The sequence below is a fragment of the Caretta caretta genome, chromosome 11 (assembly GCF_965140235.1).
Source record: "Caretta caretta isolate rCarCar2 chromosome 11, rCarCar1.hap1, whole genome shotgun sequence".
Classification (NCBI taxonomy): Eukaryota; Metazoa; Chordata; order Testudines; family Cheloniidae; genus Caretta; species Caretta caretta.
The window spans coordinates 14,748,382-14,773,850 of NC_134216.1; the positions used below are offsets into that span (position 1 = coordinate 14,748,382).

General features: G+C 40.1%; 1 protein-coding gene across 2 annotated transcripts in view; it reads left to right on the plus strand.

Annotated features, from left to right (window-relative positions):
• CCDC93 (CCC complex scaffolding subunit CCDC93) overlaps positions 1 to 25,469 on the plus strand; it is a 105,001-nt gene that overhangs the window by 2,727 nt on the left and 76,805 nt on the right. For both annotated transcript variants that reach the window (XM_048869173.2, XM_048869174.2), the window contains exons 3-6: positions 1,415 to 1,509; positions 4,170 to 4,281; positions 11,466 to 11,564; positions 13,205 to 13,261. In XM_048869173.2, the coding sequence (XP_048725130.2) occupies positions 1,415 to 1,509; positions 4,170 to 4,281; positions 11,466 to 11,564; positions 13,205 to 13,261 (363 nt within the window). The remainder of the gene's footprint in view (positions 1 to 1,414; positions 1,510 to 4,169; positions 4,282 to 11,465; positions 11,565 to 13,204; positions 13,262 to 25,469) is intronic.

Here is a 25,469-nt window from a genome sequence, read left to right on the forward strand (position 1 = left end):
TCCTATAAACCTTTGCTTGTTAAAACTACAAACTATTATATTTATAGAGCCATAGGCAGTCATAGCACTTTACAAGCACAAATATAAGTATGCCTAAGGAAGACTATTTAAGGCCCTGATTCTGTAACTGGATCTGTGGAAATGAACACTTCAGTGGTACTCACACACATCCAGTTGTGGGACTGGCATCTTGTATCCTGATCCTGCAGTGGGATTACTTACATACATAAGTGTTTGTAGTGAAACTCTGTAGGCTGTTATGGTATAGAATATTTTATAGGACTTTTTGTTAATTGTTTAACAAACAAATATTGTTATAATAAAATACCTCCCCCTTCTACCGACTGTCAAACTAGACAGTCAACTATGAGAAACAAACTAGACACTAATATACAAGGATTATTTTGTAACCATGCTGAGTGTGTACTATATTAGAGAGGCAGTGTGGTGTAGTGAAAAGGGTACTGGACTGAAAGTCAGGAAACCTGGGTTCTAGTTAGATTCTGCCACTGACCTGCTCTGAGAGCTTGGGTAAGTCACTTCACCTCTGTGCCTGTTACCTCTTCTATTCTTTGTCTGTTGTGTATTTAGGTTTTGCAAATTTGTATATGTGGTTAACTTTAAGCAAGTGAGTAGACCCTTTGAAATCAATAAAAGAAAAGGAGTATTTGTGGCACCTTAGAGACTAACAAATTTATTTGAGCATAAACTTTCGTGAGCTACAATTCACTTCATCGGATGTATTCAGTGGTGCCAGAAATACTCCTTTTCTTTTTGCGGATACAGACTATCACGGCTGCTGTTCTGCTACCTGTCATTTTGAAATCAATGAGACTGCTCTGGTGTTTTGAATTGAGCATGTTCATAAATGTTTGAAGAGTTGGGGCCTAAGATAGAAACTTTTTCAGGTGAGGTGCTTTCTGTCACTGTTTATATAATGCCTACCATTTTGGGGGGTTTGTGTGCTACTTCTAATGCAAATAATAAAAGAATAACAGTGGAAAAACTTGGATTAGGTAAATGAGGACATATGTTCCAATTCTTGTTTTGAGTTTTTACAGCTCATGATCTCTAAAACAGCCACTTCATCATTTTTTAAAAATCTTTATTCCATTCTTCATGGTTGACAGTGTATTTGGATTTTCATCTACTTGCATGTCAGAGAACTCAGTGTCTCAAGAACACTAGGAAATAAAGTTTAAAAAATAATCTGAAACATCGCAAACGGTGATTCTGAATTTCTCTTCACTATATTTTGATGAGATATTAGATGGCATTTGAATCATGCTGTATTGGAGGTGGGGAAGGAGACTAAAAATGTGAAGCCATATTGGTTGGATTTAAATAATATTTGTTTGAAAATTTCCCCTTTTGAACATAAAGTGAAAATAACCATATTTTTGTTCATTTTTAGGTAGTTGGTGGCATGACCTGGTGCATCACTACTTGCAGCTTTGACATTGATGTTGATCTATTGTTTCAGGAAAACTCTACAATTGGTCAGAAAATGTAAGTTGATACAGTGTGAACCATGGTTTGGCATCTCATATTGTAAAAAAATTGATACAAATCACCATCCTGTGTATACATTTGAAACCTGTACAGGGGATCAGTTTTACTGAGAAATTTCCTGTTTTAGGAGACCACTTCTCAAAGACTCCCATGTATTTAGTATAATTCAGTTCTCTGTCTCTTGGAAGACGATGCATGCTAATTAGTTGTGTTTGCTGAAAACAAGTTTCATTGTAAATCGCCTTTGGTCCTCTTTTGTGGTCTCAAACTCAGAATTGCAAGCATCAACCAATAAAATCTACAGCATGACATTGTGGTCTAAGCCCTTGTGAAAGGGAAGTCACTCACAAGTACCCCAAACTGTGGAGGAAGGGAGGATGGAGCCCAAAGTGGCTTCTTTCTGCTGTTGCCACCTTGTATAGACAGCATCTGATTGCCAGCCAGCCAGTCCTTGCATTGTAGAAGGTTGCAAAATTAGTCAATGGCAGCTCTCCTTAGAAGGGTAATGTGACATTTTTAAAGTTCAGTATGTTTCTTGATAAACCTGGGACATTGTAGGTCACAATTAAAATTCGCAGGAAGTAACTAAGGAAGGACAGTGCCAGGCAAGTTGCATTAAAAGCCCATTTTTCCACTTCAGATAAGTGGAATATAGTTTCAGCTACTATGTCTGCCTTTGTGTTCCCCTGTTGATTTTAAGTGATGTTTACAATCATGTTACTTTTAAAAAACGTTATTTTTCTCCCCTGTTGCTTTGAGAGACATCCACGTCACCAGGGGAAATGAGCTATACATAAAGTACTCTTAAATACACAAAAGAAACAGAAAATAGAGATGAATATATTTTTATTCTTGTCTCTTATAAAAATCTTAGGTGTTCGTTTTAACTCTAGCAGGACAAAAAAATTCAGTTGTCTTTAAAAGAAAAAGTCATCCTTGATACTGTTGTAATGAAAACATTTTGGTTGATTTTTTTAAAAAAAAAATAATAATTCAGAGAAGTTTGAATTTAAACATCCCCCTGGAGTATTAGGAACTCAAAAAATAAAGCACTGTGCTAGTCTACAGGAATCAAAGTGAAACTTTATAGTCTGTTTTAGTTTTAGCTGAAGAAAATGCAAAAAGTAAACAGTGAGAAAATAGCAGAAATTGTTATAACAGAGTACTATTTGGATGTTGTATAATCTAAGGTGTTAGTAGTATAAATAAGGATATTTGTTTTTTAAAATATATTGTTCATTTTTTTAAACTGTTAGTGTGTCTCAATGTTTCCGTGCAGCTCTCAGAGTGATGATAATAGGGATTAATTAGCGAGTATTCTGTTGATGATGTCCAGTGCATATTTTGCCAGCTCTTATTAGGCAATGTTCTAATAATAAAAATCTTGGGTCAGCTATTATAAATGTTATCGAAATAAGTACGGAAGCATAAATTAACATCAGTTATATTTGTTACATGATTTCTTATCACTCTGTTGGACAAAAATACTTTAAATGGATTGCATGTACTCTTGGTTTATACATAGAAAGAACACTATTGCATCTCATTAATACATTGACAGTGGAAATTACATCACATGGTGAGCCATCTATAAGAGGAATTACAAAATTCTCATTCAACTATTTCTCTTCTAATCAACATTGGCTCTTCAGGCACTATCCCCAGTTTCTGGATCTTTTCTCTTCTCCATCCCACTCTCTCCCATCCCTCTGGGCAATTTTCCTTCAAAACATCAGCAGCTCTTTAGGATGATAGTCTCTGCCACTGATGTCAGTGTCTGGACACTCTTTTTTTTTTTTTTTTCCTTTGGGGGGACAATATATCACATCAGTGACTCTTAAGTTGTTGTCTGTAAAGATTGACTTCCTGAGCATGAGCACCAATTCATTGTATGTCACCTTAATTCTTTTTGGTCAGGAAAGTACGCTTTATTCTGAAATCCGTGACAAAACTGTTAATTCAGTGGGTGCAAGATTGAACCCCAATAGAGTTATCCCCCTGTTAAACTACCTTTCACTTTAACAGCACTTTTATGAGCTTCAGAAGGACATAGTTTCTCAGCAAACTGGATTATATATACTCCAGCTGATTAGACTTTGTACATGTAAGCAGCATTCTTGGTAGATATTTCACTTTCACAATATTCTAGCTAGTTCACTTTTTTGTAGGAGAGGGCTCTTAATTAGTAACAACAGCAGAGATCCACTCAGACAGTTTTAAGTTCCAGATTTTTCATCCTGAAGTTGAACTTTGTTTGATAAAATATATAATTATGTTTTAAAGTTACTCTCTAGCTTTGAGCAGTTAAATATATGTGCATCATAATGGAAACATATGTATAAAATAGATCACGATCATGCGTGAACTGAATCTGATCAGCCTAAGATATTATAAAATTGATGTTGAGTAATGGAAATTAAGAAACAAGCAATTGTCTTATTAATTTAAAAAAATACAACTTCACAGCTGTGCTCATAAAAAAAAAAAAGTGTTATCCAGTTTCAGCCAATAGAGGGCACATTCAAACTACTACGTAATTTGGAAATTAGTATCCTAGGACCAACATGGCTACAACAACATTGCATATTTTGGAAATGTCATTCTTTAAATTTAAACAATTTAATTGTATACACTTTGATATTTTTCTTTTAAAATAGTGCCTTAACAGAGAAAATTGTGTCTGTCTTGCCAAAAATGAAGTGCCCCCATCGTTTGGAGCCACATCAGATCCAGGGACTGGATTTCATTCACATATTCCCTGTTGTACAGGTAATAGCTTTGCTGTGCATCACATTTATGTATGTATGTATTTATTTATTTAACAAAGCAAAAGCCTTAAAACTTGCATAGGAATATTAATACCTGTGTGACTGCTGAACTTTGTACCTTCTGCAAGTTTGTTCTGCTTTGGAATGAAATATAAGGTTAAAAACTTTTTTTTTAAGGGTAAATATTTTAAAAGACCTGGATGTCTTTATATAAAATGGAATTGTAAAGCACTCTCTGACCGACATGAAGAATAAAATTGTCTGGATTACCTACATCATTGAGCTGGATTCTGCATGCAATAGAGTCTGCCAGTTGGAAGAAATCTTGCTTTAGGATCTGCTAGTGTGTTTTTTTTTTTTTTTTTTTTTTGAGCCCATGTAGGGTCCTGGTGAAGTCAGATATTCCTTGCAAAGTGTAATAAATATATGGAATAAATTATGAGGAAAGTGGCTTAAAACAGAGGGTATAAATGAGATTAAAAGACACTCGGGGTTTTTTGTTTTGTTTTTTGTTTTTGTTTTTTTTAAAGTGGTGGGGATCAGAGGGGTGTAAAGAGAGAAAAGAAAGGAAAGAATTAAAAATGGGGGGCGGGAAGAGTCAGCCTGCTTCTGCTCAGAAATTCTTTAAAGATGAACAGTAAAGGGAAAATAAGAAACTCGCATCAGCAACAGTGATGCCTCCCTTCATCAGCAGAGGAATTCAAATAATGCAACAGGCATTCAAATAATGCAACAGTGGAATAATTTAGCGCAAAGGGTTTAGTCCAATGCCCACTGTACTACGTGGAAAGGCTACTGTGGACTTTGATGGGCATTGGGTCAGGTCCTAACTGTTGTTGATGTTGGGGAGTATGGGAATTCAGGATCTGTTGTGATTTTTGCCTCTGGTTTTCCCAGACTCCAGTCTCACCGCACAAGATTTTATTTCCACCACCAACCACTTTAAAACAATATTTGCACAGACAATTGGCTAAGCTTGTCTCCATGAGAAAACAAAAACTGTCCTCCTAAAGTGAACAGAGCAACAAACCTTTTTTTTTTTTTAAAGTGCTATAAATGTATGTACAATCGCTCTGTATTTTAACTTTGATACCTGCATTTCCAAAATGCTGAGCTGGGATGTAACCACTGGAAGGAATGAGTTCACAATGGAAAAACTAACCATTCCTAAGCAGTGGGAAAGTCACCACTTATATTTCCTTGAGAAGACAGTATATTTCAGAATTATGTGGCTCCCAGGTTGTGTTCCTGATCAGTGTTTGGCCAAGTTTAAGAAAGCTTTCTTATAAAAAAAATGGTTTATTTTTGTTTTGTGTTTTTTAACATCACTTGCTGATTTTCAAGCTGGTGCATTGTCCGAAGGGTCCCTTATGGACTTCTTGCTGCTCTGAACATCTATGTCTGTCAATCACACATGGCCAGGATGCTGTACCCTTTTATCTCACATGGGGATCTAGCTGTGCTGGTTTGTGACTTTATCATCAGTGGGCTACTGATGAGGTCACATGACAACTACAGTTTCGGCGTGGCCTTCCACTTTGGTTAGACAAACTGTGAAGAGCACATGACATAGGCACTGTACATGTGATGGTGACTCCCTACCCAATTCTCCCAATCAAATTCAAGATCCTGATTCTTATCTGTGAACCCCTGAATGGGCCAGTCCCTAGCTATTTCAGAGGCATGATTTGAGGACTTCAATAGCTCAGACGTAGGTTAGGGGTTTGTTACAGGAGTGGGTGGGTGAGATTCTGTGGCCGGTGTTGTGCAAGAGGTCAGACTAGATCAGAGATGGGAAAACTACGGCCCGCAGGACCGTCCTGCCTGGCCCCTGAGCTCTTGGCCCAGGAGGCTAGCCCCCGGCCCCTCCCCTGCTGTTCCCCCTCCTCCACAGCCTCAGCTCACTGCTCCGCTGGCCCAATGCTCTGGGCGGTGGGGCTGTGAGCTTCTGGGGCAGTGCAGCTGCAGAGCCCGGCCTGATGAGGTGCTCTGTGCAGCGTGGCTCGGTTGCTTGTCCTGGTGCAGCCGCGCCGCCAGCCACCGGTGCTCCAGGCAGCGCGGTAAGGAGGCAGGGAGCAGGAGGGTTGGATAGAGGGCAGGGGAGTTCGGGGTGGTGGTCAGGGGGCGGGGGTGTGGATAGGGGGTGGGGAAGTCAGGGGGCAGGGAACAGGGTGGTTGAATGGGGGCAGGAGTTCTGTGGGGGCAGTCAGGAAGGAAGGGGGGGTTGGAAGGGGTGGGGGGGCCTGGAGGCAGTCAGGGGACAGAGTGGGGGGTGGATGGGGCAGGAGTCCGTGGGGGGCCATCAGGGAACGGGGGGTTGGATGGGGCAGGGGTCCTGGGAGGGCTGTCAGGGGGCGAGAAGTGGGGGGGAGTCGGATGGGGGTGGAGGCCGGGCCATGCCTGGCTGTTTGGGGAGGCACAGCCTCCCCTAACAGGCCCTCCATACAGTTTCAGAAACCTGATGCGGCTCAGGCCAAAAAGTTTTCCTGGCCCTGGACTAGATGATCATAATGGTCCCTTCTGACCTTAAAGTCTGAGTCTTCACCACCTCACTGTGTTGTGACAGCTATGATAGATGGGGATATAACATGTTACAGTCTCAAGGGCTCATTGGCAGGGAATTCTGTAGCTAAAGTCCTACCAATGGAGATCAGAATGAGTCTGAGTCTCTCCGTTGTTTAGGGTTCAGTGTTTTTCTTGAAGTCTCCCGTTGAAAGGGATTGAAGCAAGAGCCTGACAAGCAGAAATGATGCGTTCTTTGGAATAAGCGCATCTATGTGTGCTTAGATGTTGCTGTGATGAGTGCATTAGAAATACATAGATAAGGAAAAATAGATCTTGTTCTGGAAGGAGTGATTAGGATTGAAATATTTCAACTCCCCCACCAGTACTTGGCCAAATTTGTACCAACACCCCACTCATAGACCCATGGTTGTAGTATCACACCCAATACTGTTGTCCATACAGTTTTGCATTCCTTTGTTAACCCTCTACTTTCAGTTGTTTGACAACACGATTGCGTCACCTTAAACTTGATCTGTTGTTCAGGCTGTCAGCTGAACCCAATGTTAAAATCTATTTCACTGATTTGTGTGCGTATTTAAATGTCAAAAATAGATTTTGTTGGTTCTGTGTTTCACTGGCATGTTGTCCTTAGTGAGCAGCTGTTGGGGTGAGGGTACATATTTTCAGCTGAGCTCTGGAAAATGGAAGATTTATGGTGGAAAACCTAAGCCCAAACTGTGGCAGCATCCACATGGTGCAGAGGTGGTTGATGAGCCTGTAGTTATCAGTTCTGGCAATTGGAGATTTGGGGTTATGTCCCTGACCATCTTGGCTAATAGTCATTAATGAATCTATCCTCAATGAATTTATCTAATTCTTTTTGACCCCAGTTATACTTTTGGCCTTCACAACATCTCCTGGCAACAAGTTCCACGGGTTGAATGTGTGTTGTATGAAGAAGTACTTCCTTCTGTTATAAACCTGCTATCTGTTAATTTCATTGGGTGTTCGTGTGTTATATAAAGGGGTAAATAACACTTCCCTATTCACTTTCTCCTCACCGTTCATGATTTTGTAGGCCTCCATCGTATACTCCCTTAGTTTTCTCTTTTATAAACTGAACAGACCCTGTCTTTTTAATCTCTCCTAATATGGAAGTTGTTCCATACCCCTAATCATTTTTGTTGCCCTGTACTTTTTCCAATTCTAATATATATTTTTTTAAGACGGCTGACCAGAATTGCACGCAGTATTCAAGGTATGAATGTACCATGGATTTATACAGTGGCATTCTGATATTTTCTGTCTTATCGATCACTTTTCTAATGGTTCCTAAGATCTCTTTCTTGAATGGTAATAGCTAAAATAGATCTCATCATTTTGTATGTATAGTTGGGATTATTTTTTCCAATGTGCATTATTTGCACCCATCTGCCATTTTGTTGCCCAGTCATCCAGTTTTGTCAGATTCCTTTGCAACTCTTTGCAGTCAGCTTTGGACTTAACTAGCTAGAGAATTTTGTATCATCTGCAAACTTTCCCACCTCACTGTTTATCCCCTTTTCCAGATCATTTATGAATATGTTGAACAGCACAGGTCCCAGTACAGATCCTTGGAGGACTCCGCTATTTACCTCTCTCCATTGAGAGAAGTGACCATTTATTCCTGCCCTTTGTTTCTTATCTTTTAACCAGTTTCTGATCCATGAGAGGATGTTCCTTCTTATCCAGTGACTTCTTACTGCTGTTCTGACTTTTCCCCCAACATATCTTGTCTGATACGTCTGTTCTTTCTATAGTTCCAATCAATTTGCCTGGTAGTGAAATCACACTTACTAGCCTCTAATTGCCAGGTATGCCTCTAGGGCCTTCTTAAAAATCAGCATTACATTAGCTACCCTCCAGACATCTGGTACAGAGGCTAATTTAAGCAATAGATTACATACCACAGTTATCAGAGTAACAGCCGTGTTAGTCTGTATTCACAAAAAGAAAAGGAGTACTTGTGGCACCTTAGAGACTAACCAATTTATTTGAGCATAAGCTTTCGTGAGCTACAGCTCACTTCATCGGATGCATGCTGTGGAAAGTGTAGAAGATCTTTTATACACACAAAGCATGAAAAAATACCTCCCCCCACCCCACTCTCCTGCTGGCAATAGCTTATCTAAAGTGATCACTCTCCTTACAATGTGTATGAAAATCCGGTTGGGCCATTTCCAGCACAAATCCAGGTTTTCTTCTACACTTTCCACAGTATGCATCCGATGAAGTGAGCTGTAGCTCACGAAAGCTTATGCTCAGATAAATTGGTTAGTCTCTAAGGTGCCACAAGTACTCCTTTTTTTAATACCACAGTTAATTTACATATGTTTGGGTAATACATCTGTTTATGAGAGCCAGTTCAGTCTTTTAGTACAATTTCATTCCTTAATGATGGAATTACTGTTGCACCATCAACACAAGCAAGAGAGTAGTGTTTCATTCCATCTTTGGTCTAATCATAAAGCACTATGAGACTTTGGTCAACACAGCATAGAACTTCCTGTAGGATCAGAGCCTTATATACTAAGGAATAACCAATGTTACTCATGTCACTGAATGCGCTACTGGAAGGTACTTGGACACCAAGGTGAAGAGGTTGGTATAAGAACCTATAGAGAATGTTATTTTTTTGGACACATGGCTTAGATGACCAAGAAATAGGCCGAGCAGGGTAATTCATTATTATTTTCATAGTATTAGATTCTTAAATCTCATTGAATATTATATGAAAGGTGGGTTAGTGTACAAAGATGTCCTTATGATGTTCCATCAAGTATTGGCATCATTTCTAAATCTAAGACACTGTGTAGATGTCATGCTGTCTGGACTGGCTCACGACCATGGCTGCCTCAGGATAGACTGTCAAAAGCAGGATAGATGCCCCAAACTGGTAGTATGTTCTATAATTATATTTCACCAATCCAGTAACAAATGTGAACTCCTGAAGTATAATCATCTTATAATGGAGTCGCAGACAGTCCCTTTAGACACTGCAGTCTATCTTGCCACCCAGGCAAGCTGTATTATGTGATAAACGGTCACTTAAACCAAAAATCACAAATATTCCAGGTTACACCCAGTCCCAAGATCTCACACCAAAGACAATGCTGGTAGCCAATTCTATAGTAAACTAACTAAGTGTATTAGGTAGTGAAAAAAAATAAGTTATTGAGAGGTTAAAGCAGGTAAAATATATGTACAGGTAAGTCAGTCTGTAATTCCAAAGACATAGTAATCTGCCAGTTTCCCAAAAGTCTAGTTATAATCCCTGCATTCTAGGCATTTGGGGGGAAGAATATAGAGAATGTGTTTCAGGAACTGTTTTGTATAAAAAGCTAAAACATTCTAGTCACTAGCTTGATGTTTTGTGGTTAAACTGTCCCACATAGGTTTCTTAGGTTTTATTTTATATTTTGCTTTTTGGACTGAGATTGAGTGAAATCTAAATATTTGAATTAAAAAATAAATCAATCCAGCCAAAATTCCAATGAATATTTCTAGTAATTGTGTTGACTTCCTTGGCTCGTTCTAAATCAACTTTGACAATTGGCTTTTCATCTTGGGTGGGAGAGGCAATGGGATTTTGAACTCAGCATTTTTTCAGTAATTATCACTGATTTGGAAAATCCATGAGAATAAATGTACAGTGAGAATTAAAAAAGTTCTTAGTGAAATAGCTGACATGAATATATGGGACAAACCATATGTGACTATATCTAGTTCTGCAATGCATTGTTGTACAAACAGTGTTGCTCAAAAATGTGCGAAGTGTCTCAGAAAACCTAGAAAGACGGTCATTGCCTAAAGGAATTTACAAACTAAGGCTCTGGTTCTGCATTGTGATTTACTCTGGGGGACTGCTGCACCTACACAGAGACCTGTTAAAGTCAATGATAGGATCAGGGCAGTCACTCTGTCCCCACTCGTTCAGTCATGCTTGTCTGTAGGAAGTCCACGTGACTGCTGTTAGCAAATGTCTCCAATAGCCAGAAATGGGACACTGGATGGCGAAGACTCTGTGTTACTACAGAGAATTCTTTCCCAGGTGAGTCTTGTCCACATGCTCAGGGTTTATCTGATCACCATATTTGGGGTTGGGAAGGAATTTTCTCCCAGATCAGGTTTGCAGAGACGGGAGGGTGGGAGCGTTCCGCCTTTCTCTGTAGTGTGGGGCACAGGTCACTTGCTGGTTTGAGCTAGAGTAAATGGTCAATTTTCTGTAGCTTTAAGTCTTTTAAATCAAGATTTGAGGACTTCAGTGACTCAGAGGTTATGGGCCTATTACAAGAGTGGGTGACTCAGGTTCTGTGGTCTGCGATGTGCAGGAGGTCAGACTAGATGATCATGATGGTCCCTTCTAGCCTTAAAGTCTGTGGGGTGTGGGAAGGCCTGGGTTACAGACACAGTATGTATGTTACTTAGTTTATGACCTCTCTTGTTGGTTCTGTTGAGTTTTTAATATGTACAAAAATAGGGAAGATGAAGATAATAAAATGGCTAATGTTATTGAGCTATTTATGGAGTAAATCATTGAGTTGTCACATGTCCACAAAAACTGAGTTTTGAAATATTTGTTTCACAAACAAAAATACTTAGAAATAAGTTGTTGAATAATAGTATCAATTTTTTCTTTAGTGGCTGGTGAAACGTGCAATAGAAACTAGAGAAGAAATGGGAGACTATATTCGCTCCTATTCCATATCCCAGTTTCAGAAAACTCGTAGTTTACCAGAGGTAAGACCTAGCTAAAGCTTTCTGTTTTCTCTGAAAATATGTCTTTACATACGTGGAGCTTTCTCCTCAGCTGCTGTAAATCTTTGTACCTGCATTGAAGTTGATAAAACTGTGCTGATTTACCTTAGCTAAGGATCTGGCCATGATTTTTAGTCTATAACTGGATGGGTCTAACTATGAGGATTACTGTTAGAAAAGCAAGTAAACACCAGAATCCAAATTGAAGGTCCATCTGCGTATATCAGGAGGAGAGGAATCCTTGTTGACCCCAAATGGTTCATAAGTATGATTTTATCAGCCTTCGCCTAGAGCCACCTCTATCTCTGTTTCAACCCGGAAAGTGACAATATCAAATTGTTATGGTTGCAACAGCTCTGGGCAAAATATCTCTGATAATTCTGGTCATATTAGCCTGGAGGTTGAGATATGTAATATGTCCTTTTCTGAACAAATCCATTGAGACTAGTTCTCTGTAGGTACATTAGTTATCTTCACAAAGGCTCATAGAAATGAAATACTAAGGCGTTTACCGTTGTGTAGCAGACTATTTTTGCTTAAACTGTGGAGCAGAATTCTAGTGTGATGGGCTGATTTGCTGTGCAATCCCTTTTTATTTCTCTGAGGTTGTGAAACTACATCTCTGAATATGTAACTGAAAACTTTATACCCTCTTGCCTATGTTCCCCTACTTTTCAGCGGAACTTGTTATGCAATTATAGTATTCAATTGCATTGTCTTTGAAGAAGTATGAGTTTACAAACATCAAGATACATCTTTCACTTGCTCATTTTAATTGGTTGTCTGAAGTTAGTGTTTTGTTGTCTTTCCATAGATCATTTGTGCTAGGAATATTATGGACGTCTAGAGTTAGACCTCCTTTTCCATTCTGGGGAGATGCAATTGCTATATCAGGTTTGGTTTGGTTAACCAGTGAGACTGCTGATGCAGACTTGCATATGTCTGAAATTTTCAGAGGCCACTAAGGGAGTTAGGTGCACAAATCCCATTGATGTTCATTCAGAGTTGGACTCCTGAACCCCATAGCTTCCTTTGATAATGCTGGATGAGTGGTAACAAAAGAGAGATTAAAAATCTCAAATGTCTAAACTACAATGATAGATTCACTTCCTTAAATAGCTGTGTTTTGAATACAGAATTGTGAGAGGAAGAATGGTCCAATGGCTAGGATGATAGGCTGCAACTGGGGATACCTGGTTTCAATTCCCTGCTCTGTTACAGATACAGACTTCTGATGTGACATTAGGCAAGTCACTGAGCCTCTCTCTGCCTTAGTATCCTCATTAAAATGGAAATAATAAAGCTGACAACCCTCCTTCCCAAACTGAAATCTAAATATTTATTGAAACACTTATTTTCCTCTGCAATAAGTCCATGTTAATTTGCACTGCAATTTCACCAAGGGTCCCCAGTCTTGGGTAGGACCCCATTGTACCAAGTGCTATACACACGCAGAGCAAACAGACTGTTGATGCAATTGTAGAGTTAAGTGTACTTAATTGAATAATTGAGCAGCTCATTTAGGAACCAGTTTACAAGTCTGCTTGCTAAATGCATTAGTGTTGTTGAAGCTTAAGCTCAATTTTTTTGGTTTTTAATTGTGTCAATTAATTGTCTTGCAGGATGACGAGTTTATGCAACGGAAAGAGAAGGCTATGAAAACAGTTACCAATATCTTTGTAAGTATAATATATTGAGCTTTTATGATCAAGCTTCAAGACCTTTTTGTGAATAATGAAATGTGATATTTAATTCTAATTAATGCAACTGCTATTGGGTTTTCTCATGAGGAGGTCCCAATTAGGTGCTGCGTGTCAGATCTCGTTCTCAGAAAGGGTCATAGATGCCAACATTTCACATTAGAAATCTTTAGGTGTATAATCCACCACCGGCATATCAGTTGCTGCTGCAGGGAGTCTCTCTTTCCATGCTATCAGACAAAAATCACAAAATGGCACATACACCATTAAAACTCTAGGAAACTAAAACATTCATTTGAAACTGTCAGAAACAGGAATAATTTACCCTTAACATGAACTAAAATGGAAACAAGACCCAGAAATTAAATGTATTAAAACAAATTTAAATCTCAAAACTTGTTTACAATGTAACTACTTGCTATAACTAACAACCAAAATATGAGCACTACCTGCAAGTTATGCCTACTAGGCAATATTTTTTCCTTGGTGCATTCAAGCTCTTGAGAGCCAATAGTCTTTTCTTTTTCTCCCTCTTTAAACATATAGCTTCTAACCCTTCAGATGTCAAAACTGAAAAGGAAGCTGCTGTTATCAGAAACCATGTTACTGCAAATAATGTTACGAATCAGATAATGCCACCAGGGATTAGTATATCGTGTACTTTAATTGTCATTCTGTCTTACCTGAATTAAAATGTCTAGATAGCAGGTAGGCATCTCTGTGCTCTTGTTTGCTGAACAATTTGTGCTCTAATCTGACGATCCATTTACTTTCAATATCAGCAATTTGCTTCACTTGTGCTTGATGCTCTCTGTAAATTCATAGGCCAAATTTTTGAAAAATGACTAGTGATTTTGGTGACCTCATTTTTGGGGTATTCAAATAAACCCTGCAGAGAGGCCTGATCTTCAGAAAATGGTAAGTACCTGCCCTCTGGATAGGAAAAAAAAATAAAAAAAATTCCCCATTAAGGTAGGTGGAGCTGGGTACCCAGAAATGGATGACCCCCAAAATGACAGTCAGCTTTGGAATTCTTGTCTGTAAATTTTAAGGCCACTATGATGATCTAGTTGGTTGCCTGAATAAAACAGACCAAAGCACTTCACACAGTAATTCCTGCTGCATTGATGGGAATTATTCTTCCCTGCTACATAAGTCAACATTTCTGAGGCAAATAAGAAGTGGTTAAATTAGAGCATATATTTTAGGAAGGGATCCAATCTAGATTAAAAATCTTGAAATGGTGGTCAATGTATCACTTCCCTTGACAGTCTGTTCCATGGTTAATTACCCTCCCTGTTAAAAATGTTAATTACATTCTGTCTAAATTGACCCCTCATCTTTCTTTGAACTACTAGCTGTTATTATGGTGACCCTTTGAGTAACTCCACTCCAATAGTCCATACTTCATATGAAGCTGGAAATTAACTTACCTTTCTATTTTAGGTTTGCTCTTTTGCATTTGCATACTCTGATAACATTGTTTCTGTTGCATAAGGGATGCAATCGTCTTCGTTTATCAGCCGCATCACCTAAATTAAAGAGGTGCTGCCTTGCTGGGAGGCAGACTCCACCGAATGCATCCGATGAAGTGAGCTGTAGCTCACGAAAGCTTATGCTCAAATAAATTGGTTAGTCTCTAAGGTGCCACAAGTCCTCCTTTTCTTTTTGCTGATACAGATTAACACGGCTGCTACTCTGAAACTCGTAATGTGTCACACATCACTTCCCCCTCTAAATCCATTGAACTTTCACCTGTTTTTCAGAGTTGTCCTAAGTTACAAAAATATTTATCATTAGAAGAGTTTGTCCAATCTCAGCCATAGTTTGCTCTTGTTTCTTCAGTAAAATCATAATGCTGGATGTATGATTTTGGTCACCAGTACAAAGAAGTGGTGGTGATTTAAAAAAAACAAACAAAAAAAACCAACCTGGATTGATGCTGACGAAGCAGTTGGGTTTTAGTGGCTACATTGCCTGCTGTTCAGTCTCCTTCTCTGAGGAGCTTTCTGCTTTTGTATATGCCCCTCAGCAATTGAAGCACAGCTGCATTGGCATAGTCCCTGCCATGAAATAGCAGCCATACATCATCCCTTTATACTTCTCTCCCTTCTGGTCATCCTAATTTATCCACAGAAGATCAACAGAACACCCCTAATGAGGCTGATCCACAGAACAGGGTTCCTACTTATGCTATCTTAATTTCATTGCCATACTTCTGCATAGTACATCCAGTTCAGGATCCTCCATCCCAACAGATTCCATTCCTTTTCCCCTTCCCATTCAGACTGAAGACTAGATTCCTGCCTGAACTGAAATCCCAGCAACTGGGATTCCAGAATGTTGCTTCCAGAAACTTGGAATGTCCTCAGTGGTCATAGACCTTGATGTGATGGCAGCAACCTAGTGGTGGCGATGCACACTTTGTCTCACTTCTGCTTCTCGGTCTGCAGACTTCACAGGCAGGATAGAACTGGACCATGCATCTCTGTTTTTTGTAGATTGCAGGGAATGCTGGTTTGTGGAAAGAGGCAAATCCAAGTCTCTTCCCCCCCACCCCCCCGTTTATCCGGAGGCTGGGTATTCCTAATATATAGGTTTGGAAGGAATAGATTTTTATTGGCCAACGTCAGTAAATGTTGACGTCACCTAATACACACAGATTAAAAAAATATTTCCATCAATGATGACAGAAACTTACAAATAGAGTAAGAAAAATGCTGCTTTAGAATTTAATAGTTTGATTTAAGGATATTTATTTTGTGGTTTTTGACATGTGATGTTGACCATTGTGTTCTAACAGTTGTGGAGCTTTAACTTTTTGACTTTCAACATGTACTAACATTATATAATTATTGTTTGACCTCCCATTGTATCCTGCAACTCTGAAAATTTAAATAAATAAAAATATTAAAGCATAAAAATGAACATTGATCACCCCAAAATTCTAAAAAAATAAACAAAAATCAAATTCTGCCAAGCGTTTTTTTGTAGATAAGATTCAGTTGTTAGACCTTGTATTGGTTCTCCACTTTCTCACACTAACTTGAATAAGTTGGAAGACTTTTAACTTCTTATTTAAAAATATTCAAGAAATAGAGGAGGAAGGGGTCTTAGTCAACCATGTTTTATAATTGCTGAAACAATTATAAAAAATATAGTTGGACAAAGGTTTTTTTTAATATGAATGGCCTGTATTACCTTTTCCCCCCATCTTTGTTCCAGGATGAATTTTCCTATAGATATCATGGACACCTGTTAAACATTTTAAGGAAGCTTATGATCTTGTTAATTGCTTTAGAAAAGACCCAAATGAAGTGCTGAAGCAGCTCAACTTGAGCATCTTCTCAAAAGGAAAACTTGTCTTGTCTTGTTGTTGTTCTTTCCTCTCCTGCTCCCAGCCCCCACCCCCACCAATACTGTTTACCCAGTATAAATACATCAGACCACCTATGGCACCTGTCTTGCACTTGTGTTGACTGCACATCAGCGTGTGCTGACTTTCTTAGCTTTCCCAAGGTTTATGCTACCCAACTGGTGGTCAGATTGCACATGGAAAGTTTAATTCTCTTACTGGGAACATTGAAATTACAGTCTTGGCTCAAACATGGGTGGACTTTGGATTTCAAACTATTCTCTAAGGAAAAAACCCGTATGTTTCCACAGGTAAAGAGCATTGTGGGCTTTACCTTGGCTGTTCCTTTGAAAACCCAGAGGTTTGGTAGGTTTCCTGTTCTAGGACACTGATCAATGAAGTCCCCAGTCTTGATCTGCTTGGACACCAGGCAGGATATGCAGCACTAACTCTGGGAAAGTGCTTGACACTCTGGATGTTAGGTCACCCAGGGCTAAATATACAGTGAGTAAATATACTTTTTTGTTCTTGGTGACAAAGGAGTAAATACTCTTTTATAATGTAGAATCTGCAAGCTCTTCTCCACTAGATTATAGATAACTGCCGTGTTTTAATTTTTGGAGTTAAATGATAGTGCATCTTCACTTTATTGACATGAGTTAGGACAGGCCCATGGTATTCCCTTGTAGGGAGAACCACCACCACATCCGCTGAATCCTGGTGGTATAGGTTCCATGCTAGCTCAGAATAAGCCATTAAAAGAGAATATTAGGGATTGCCTACCTCTGGATTGGAGGTGGGTGAATTTTGTACCAGCTCCAGCCCCACACAGGACATACACACACACAGGCTGCTCCCTGTGTATCACATTTAATGTTGATTCCACCTTAACATTTTCTAGCATACTGTCTTTTCCAGTCAGCCATGGTAGGATGCAGTTTGTGCATTTGCACAAACACCCCTCCTTCTCAAAGCTAACACTAATCTGAAATACACAGGCCCTTTCCTTTTCAAAGTGAGCAGGAAATTGTGATCTAGAAATCAATTTGGTGCTGGTATTGTCCCCCTGGATTGCATAGTACAACATGCATGTTCAACATGCAGTATGGATTCTTACTAGTAGAACATAAGACCATGCTGATTTATAGTAGTAGTGGGTCCACAATGCAGAATACCTAGCAGAAATCCTGAGGAAAGAAACCACCAGTTTACTTTAGCATTAGAATTTATAATGCTGTATATCTGCGTAGGGAGAACTTAATCACCAAGGTTTTTTTGTTTGATTTAACAAAACCTCAAATCATCAGGTAAGAGCCATTAAGAATTTATTCTGTGCACTTGACCCTCAGCTCCATATTTCTTACCATTAAAATTGCATAGTTTTTAATCAGAGTGGACCAAGCTGAGCTGCAACGAGAATAAAAAATAGACTTCAGATTGTTCTAAAGTAAGTACTTTTTTGTTTAATATTAAAATAATGCAGCATATATCAGTCATCTCATAATTATTTGAAATATTTCAATTCCATGTATAACATGAGCTAGAAAATCTACCCACTCCTGAGACACTAATTTATGTAGTCGCTGATCTGAAGCCCTGGGGCTAATTAGATATCTTTAGTTTTCTGGTGCTCTCATCATTGTGTTGTATTCAAGTGCATTGCAGAAAAATGTGCAATGTAGATATTTTATAAGGACTAGGTATTATAGTGCTATTTTCTCCTAGGATTTCCACGCATACCTTTTCCTCTCCTTCTTGCCACCTGTGACAATGATTCTGAAAGGCCCCTTTACCTTTACAGGTCTTTTTTTGTTCGTTTTTCTGTTGTTAAGAACTGACCATGTCTGACATAGGTAGTTCAAAGAGCTCTCCTTTTTTTCACCTGCTCTGTTTTGGACTCTCCCAACACATTGTTAGACTCAAAAGTTTTTGAAAGTCCTTGTCTGAGAGTCAAGGCAGTTATGGTCCTATTGAAGTAATTGCTGCTTTTTGGACACCTAAAGAGCCACAGTATATAGAAATGCCTTCTTCCAAAATTCGAAGCCCCATAATCTCTGAGACGTAGTGAGGCTGATCAATGCTTTAGTCACTCTCGGACTAGACTCGTGCAATATGGTTTTGCCACCCTATCAGTGCTAGCCAGTTGCAATACATACATGATTCGAATACAGCTTTGTGAACTAGCTGTGAACTGACATGAGGAGAGAACATTTTGCTGCTCTCAGTAGTTGGTGCATATGTATTAGGAGAGAGGTAGGTCATCCAAAACTCCTCAACTATCTGCTCTATTTATAAACTGTCTCCCATTGTGCTGTCTAGCACATTTGACTATAGTCCCCCATCTTGATGTCTTTCCCTGTGTGAGATCGCCTTTCTTGCAATTAGGAACCATCTGGAATGCTCCTGCCAGATTGGGGCTATCCAGATGATCTGGCTTAGGTGTATCTGTGCATCAGCCAGCTTGTTTTTGGTTCAGTTCCAGCAATGATATCTAAATTTGCTGCTACAGACCGTTTAATCAGTGATTTATCTTTAAGAACATGCACCCAGAAACAGTGGTGATGGGAGCCATGCAAAATACTGTGATAAAATAAATTCCCATCTCCCAAGGATTGACTGCCCCCATTTTGCAAAGAAACCAACCTTCTTAAGATAGTCTTTCAACTCCAAGGCCCTGCTTTCTGATGGTTGCAAGCTGAGCATCATAGAATATCAGGGTTGGAAGGAATCTCAGGAGGTCATCTAGTCCAACCCCCTGCTCAAAGCAGGACCAATCCCCAGTTTTTGCTCCAGATCCCTAAATGGCCCCCTCAAGGATTTTGCCCCAGATCCTAAATGGCCCCCTCACAACCTTGGGTTTATCTCCTGTACTGAGTCCTGTTGAGTCTCATGATTGTCCTTGCTATTGATACCACAGTCAGGGCAGGATCTCAGGATTCTCTTGACTGTCGCAAGACAGCTTCCTTGCAGTAAGGCAAGGGGTTTCAGCGGTGCCCTGACTCTGAAGCACAACCAAAACTGTTCCCTTGGTGCATTTTCAAGGTATTGTGTCTCCCAGTTAGCCCCATTCAGCCTCTAAGATGTCTGGTGAAGTCCTGAATTAATCTTTTAATTACTTGGTTCTTTTGGTCATTGGAATTTAGATTTTGTGTAACGCACTCAAACTGGTTGGTGGGAGGTACGTCACCTTGTCCAGCCTACCTTTCTGTTTTCTGGATTTAAATCTGTTTGTAAATAGCTGAATGTATTGAGGGATGCAGGACAGCTGATATAGTGCTGACATCAGCTTCAGCTCCTCTAGAATCTCATCCTAATTTATAATTATATGCATCCAGTTTGCTATCCCTTTCCTTGGGCACGCCAGTCAGCATGTTCAGTTAATGGGAGCCTCACTAACCCCTACACCACTTGATCTGTCATCAGCCTTTCAACATTGCTGGTCACAAAGTCACTTTTCTGCCATCTGTCAGACTTTGCTGGGATGGATGGAGTCACATTAGGCTGGCTTCACTAATAGCACCCTGTCGCTCAGTCCCCATTCCTCCTCTCCCATCCTAATGGTCATTGACCATATGTGTGAAACCAATGGCTACACTTGAGAGCTTACAGCAGCTGAGCTGCACACACTCTGTGTACCTGCGCTAAGCCAATTGGAGAGCTCTCCCATCAACTTAATTAATTCACTCCCAATGAGCGGCGGCAGGTATGTTGGTGGGAGAGCTTCTACAGTCACTACATCTTAAGTCGACATAAGTTATGTTGTTCGGCATAAATTAGCCACTCCCCTGAGTGACATTACGTATATCCTGACTTAAGCACTGGTATGTCAGCATAAATAATATCGCTCGGGGTGGTGGTGGCTTGTTTACACCACTGAGTAACCTAACTTATGTCGACTTAAGCTGTAGCGTAGCCATAGCCTGAGAGATTTAATGGATAACACCACCATTGTCATGCTCTCATGCTCATGGTACCAGTCCCCTTCACTTCAAGCACAGATTCTCTTGTCTTCATGCTGTCTCAGTACTGAGTGAAATTGGAGCCTTGATGCAGCCGGTTCAGGCTAAATCCAGACTAGACAGAGATGGTGCTAGCAGAAAACACTTTGAGTAACTGATGGAGGTTATTACTTCACTCTCTGTTGTGAGCATCATCTGACTGGCAGTCAAGGCAGTTATAGTCCTATTGAAGTAGTTGCTGCTTTTGGACACCTAAAGAGCCAAAGTGTATAGAAATGTCTTCTTCCAAAATTCGAAGCCCCATAATTTCTGAGACTTAGTGAGGCTGATCAATGCTTTAGTCACTCTCAGACTAGACCCCTGCAATATGCTTAACTGGAGCTGACTGTATGGGCCATGTGGCGCTACAGTGGGTCACTCTGCCCCTTAAATGGAATTAACTTAGATGGAGAGAGTACATCATACTGGTACTTCACAGTCCGCACTGACTACCTCTACAGTTCCAGACCCAGCCTGAGATACTGCTCTTGATTCCCAAATCCCTTTGCTTGGACCCATCTCAGTGACCGCCTTTCCTTCTACGGCCGTCCATGGCAGCTGTGCTTAACAAGGCCACTGCATCTGCCCTTTCCCCCTTTTTTCCAGTGTGAAATTTTTGAGTATCATGGGCAGAGCGCTCTCAGTGGAAAGTCCTAGAGTGTGGAACACCTTGCCACAAGAGATCAGGAAGACCCACAAGTCTTCGTATGGTCTTTGTGAGCTTGGAAAGTATCAGCAGAGGTGTGGTTGCGGATGGGTGATGTTGGAAGAAGGGGAGGCTTTGAAGAGCTCAGGGGCCCTTTGCAGTAGAACTTATACTTATTTTGTATGTGTAGATGCTATGACTATAGTGTGTATTTCTAACTCACAGCTATGTGAAGAAAACTCAGGTGAAAAAGGGTTTCGTGCCGGTGTGGGTGTAGTGAAAGAAAAGTTTCATGGGCCATGGATGCTTTTTGTACTGATCTTGTGTAATGTGCTGAGGTTGCTATGGTAAATTCTTGAGAATCAAATAGGAGAATGTTGATTTTTAGCATTCTTACCAGTATGGAAGGTAGCTCTAGACTAAGCACAATGGCTGCTCTTTGAACCTCAGTATCTGCTTTGTTTAAACCAGAGGATAAAGTTTAAAACACATAGTACTATTATGGTCCTGTCTACCCATTTGTCTATTACGTCTCTCCCTTATGTAATATACTGTTGTTTTGAGATTAGACCCTGACTGTGTTTTTATTGTGTATATTTTTCTTGTGAGGTATAGCTGTAAAGTGATTTCTGAGCTATAACCTCTTATCTTGAGATCTAAATACTGATAGTGTTTCAGCACTTTTGGCACTAAAACAAGAACATCTGGCTGCATTAACTAATACCCAAATAATTTTTGCAGTCTCTTAACGTTAAAGCAGGAGACATAGTGGTACGGTGGTGGCAGGGGAATTAGAATACAGTTGCATTGGGAGATGGCTAATTTACATTTTTACTTCAGCTTTCATTCATTTATTTATTTGTATGTATACATATGTAAGCCAGTTAAAAATCTTTAAAAAGGACAATATTCTACTTCTGCTGCATTTGGACAACTGTCATGAATTTAAAGGGCTTCTATGGCACTTGCTCTGATACCCAGTAGCTTTAATAAAAAAAAGGTGTTTCCTGCTGGAAAGCTGCTAAAACTCATCAGAACACTTAAAAACGAGAGGGGAAAAGAGGAGGGTCTGATGTATTTTCATCATACTTAGTGAGCAAAGCTAGAGAGCAGATTCTGGGAACACCAGTGTTCTTTGTCAGTGTATCTGTAAAAGCGTAACTGTTTTGACAGCATGCCTGGAGAAAAGCGTAGACCAGGGGTGGCCAACCTGTGGCTCCGGAGCCGCATGCAGCTCTTCAGAAGTTAATATGTGGCTCCTTGTATAGGCACCGACTCCGGGGCTGGCCAAACGGGTGCCAATTTTCCAGTGTGCAGGGGGGTGCTCGCTGCTCTAACCCTGGCTCTGTCACAGGCCCTGCTGCCACTCCACCCCTTCCTGCCCACTCCCCTCAGCCTGCTGTGCTCTCGCTCCTCTTCTCCCCACCCACCCCCGCCTCCTGCATGCCATAAAACAGCTGATCGGGAAGTGTGGGGAGATGCTGATCAGCGGGGTTGCCAGTGGGTGGGAGGTGCTGGGAGCGGTGGGGAGAGGGAGTTGGTGGGGGGCTGCTGATATATTACTGTGGCTCTATGGCAATGTACATTGGTAAATTCTGGCTCCTTCTTAGGCTCAGGTTGGCCATCCCTGGTGTAGAATGTCATAACGAGCAGCTCAGATGCCCCCATTCTATACTGACAGATGATTTTTGTTTGTTTTTTTGTTGAATAGGTCTGGAGTTTTGTTCTCTTAATTTGATGTAATGCAGAAGCTGTTAGGTGTTAAAGGAAGAAACCACACCAAATTTAAAAACATACTTTTGATCTTAGCAGATTCAGAAATGCTTTACAAGTTGAAAGAATGGATATATGTGCTCTGCACAGGGCTCCCATTATTCCTTACTGAAATGCAGCCACCTCTGGTGTGAAAAGCAGTAGTTCTTGAACAGAGCACAAGTGATAAAAAACAACCATTTAGGAAAGCATGTCATGAAGAGTGCTGTATCCAATTGATACTGCATAGGGAAGGCAAAGCAGAGCTGCCAGAAATGAAATTTGGCCATGGCACTGGGATACCTTTCCTGTATTAATAAAGAGACATGGATTCTTTAGTGATTGCAAATGTTCTAGGGCGTTGGTTTTATGTTTGATCTGACAGATTTGGAAAGTATGGATATTACTTCTAGAGCTTGTAAATATGCTGGCAAGACTGTGACTAGTGTATTAGGATAAAGGACTCGATCATAGCACTAGATTGTGTTTAAAAAAAGGATTTTTGTTACCTCACCTAATTCTGAAAGATATTTTTCAGAGGGTTTGATTTGTGTGTGTGTCAGTTTCTTATAAACCGTACCATTGTAGTAAAGGACTGGAATTAAGCCAGTTTGTCTTGCAAAGTGCTTCTCCAGGCTTCTCCATTTTGGAGACTAAATGCAATTCATAACATCAGGTTAGATTTGGGTGCATTTGAAACCAAGGTTAGTTTGTAGCAGCTGAAGTGCGTACAGCCTACTCCTGGAGGAGGTAACATTTTATAATGGAAATTCTCAAGACTCTGCAAGCTTCCATTTGCACCTCTGCAGTTCCTGTTGGTTCCTGTGAAAAATCTCCACATTTCAGAAACCAAGGTTAGGTGAGATCAGCGTGCACTGCATTTCCTTGCATAGAGGCAACTCTGAAAAGACACACTTTTCCAGACAATCAGAACAGTTAAACTGAGCTCTTTGTGGCAGGCTGATTTTTTTTTTTCCTCCCTTATGTTCAAAATGTCACGGTCTGCTCCTGCATCTCTAGAAGATTTAAGAAAGGAGGGAATGTTGCTTAGTTAGGGCATTAGCAAACTAAACCAGTTTTGGTCATAGTGCCTTCAAACTGTTGTAACAGCACAAGTATGCAGTTTTGCAATTGCAAAATTATCCTGAATGTATATTACTTAATTTACATAACACATCTTAAAATACCATGCATACATTACTGCTTATGTCCTTCCAGTTCATAAATTGTAAACTGTTTGGTGCAAGGGATATGGGACTTCTATACAGTAATCCACCAAAATGTGGCCCTATGATTCTGTATATCAAAGAACTTTAAAGGGGTTGATAGCAGTAAAATACAGCTTCTGTCATTGTCTTTCACTTACTGGGACAAACTTTTCTCTCTGTTGTACAGGAGTAAATTTGGAATAGGTCAATTGGCTTTGAGTTATGCTGGATTTACACTGGTGTAACTGAGTCAGAATCTGTTGTCGTCTCCCCCCCCCGGTGTTCTCTTATACCACAAGCCACTTTACACTCTGGGTGAGGAATGGGAACTCCCTGTTTTCTTCTTGTTTGTTCTTTGGGCTTTTTTTCCAATGTGTTTCTTTAGAACTCAGCATACAGAACACAGTCTGGTTTTCATAGTGCATCTGCTCTTATCCCAGTAGTGTGGTATGAGGTCAAGTGACTTGTCTGAGGCTGCACAATGAACTACTGGCTCAACCCAAGTCTGCCTATGTAGTTGAATCCCAGATCCTCTTCATTCCTTGCGTATTGCTGTAACAACTAAACAGTGGTTCCCTCGTTTCTCCCTCCCACATACTTTCTCTCCTAGGCAGTATGGTCATTCCAGGATTAATCATTTTACCATGCTTCAGCTGACCTGAAAGAGTTGTTTTAAGCACTAGCAGTCTTCAAGGGACACTATCAAATAGTTTGATCCCAAAACTAGACTTGGTTGAAAACTCTCTCCAGAGGGTAATAGCATCTAGTTTCTAACCTACCCATTTTTCTGCCAAGAAACTTTAAGTGCTGATAACAGCTGTGTTTATATATGATACTGTTGTTCTTTGCTGGGGCAAAGCCCTCGGCAAGATGGACACTTGGATCGAATTAGTTAACAAACTCTAATCCCATTACTCTGCTGCCTCCATTGATGACAGACGATGTAAACAGTTGGTTTTGCTTAAGGCAAAAAGGTGAGGGACATTTAGCATTGGGCATAAGGAGAAGGGCAGAAAAGCAGCAGGCATAGAGATGTTGCGTCAAATTCAGATTGACGCAAATGAGTGTTGCTCTGTCAGTGGAAGTCAGTGAAGTGGCACCTACTTACACAACACTTGAATTAGGCTGGTTTTCAAGATTCTGTGGCCCCAGTCCTGCAAACTTTAAGAACATGAGTGCCGTTTGCAGGACTGGGACTAAAAGTAGAACGAATAATGGAAAAAACAGA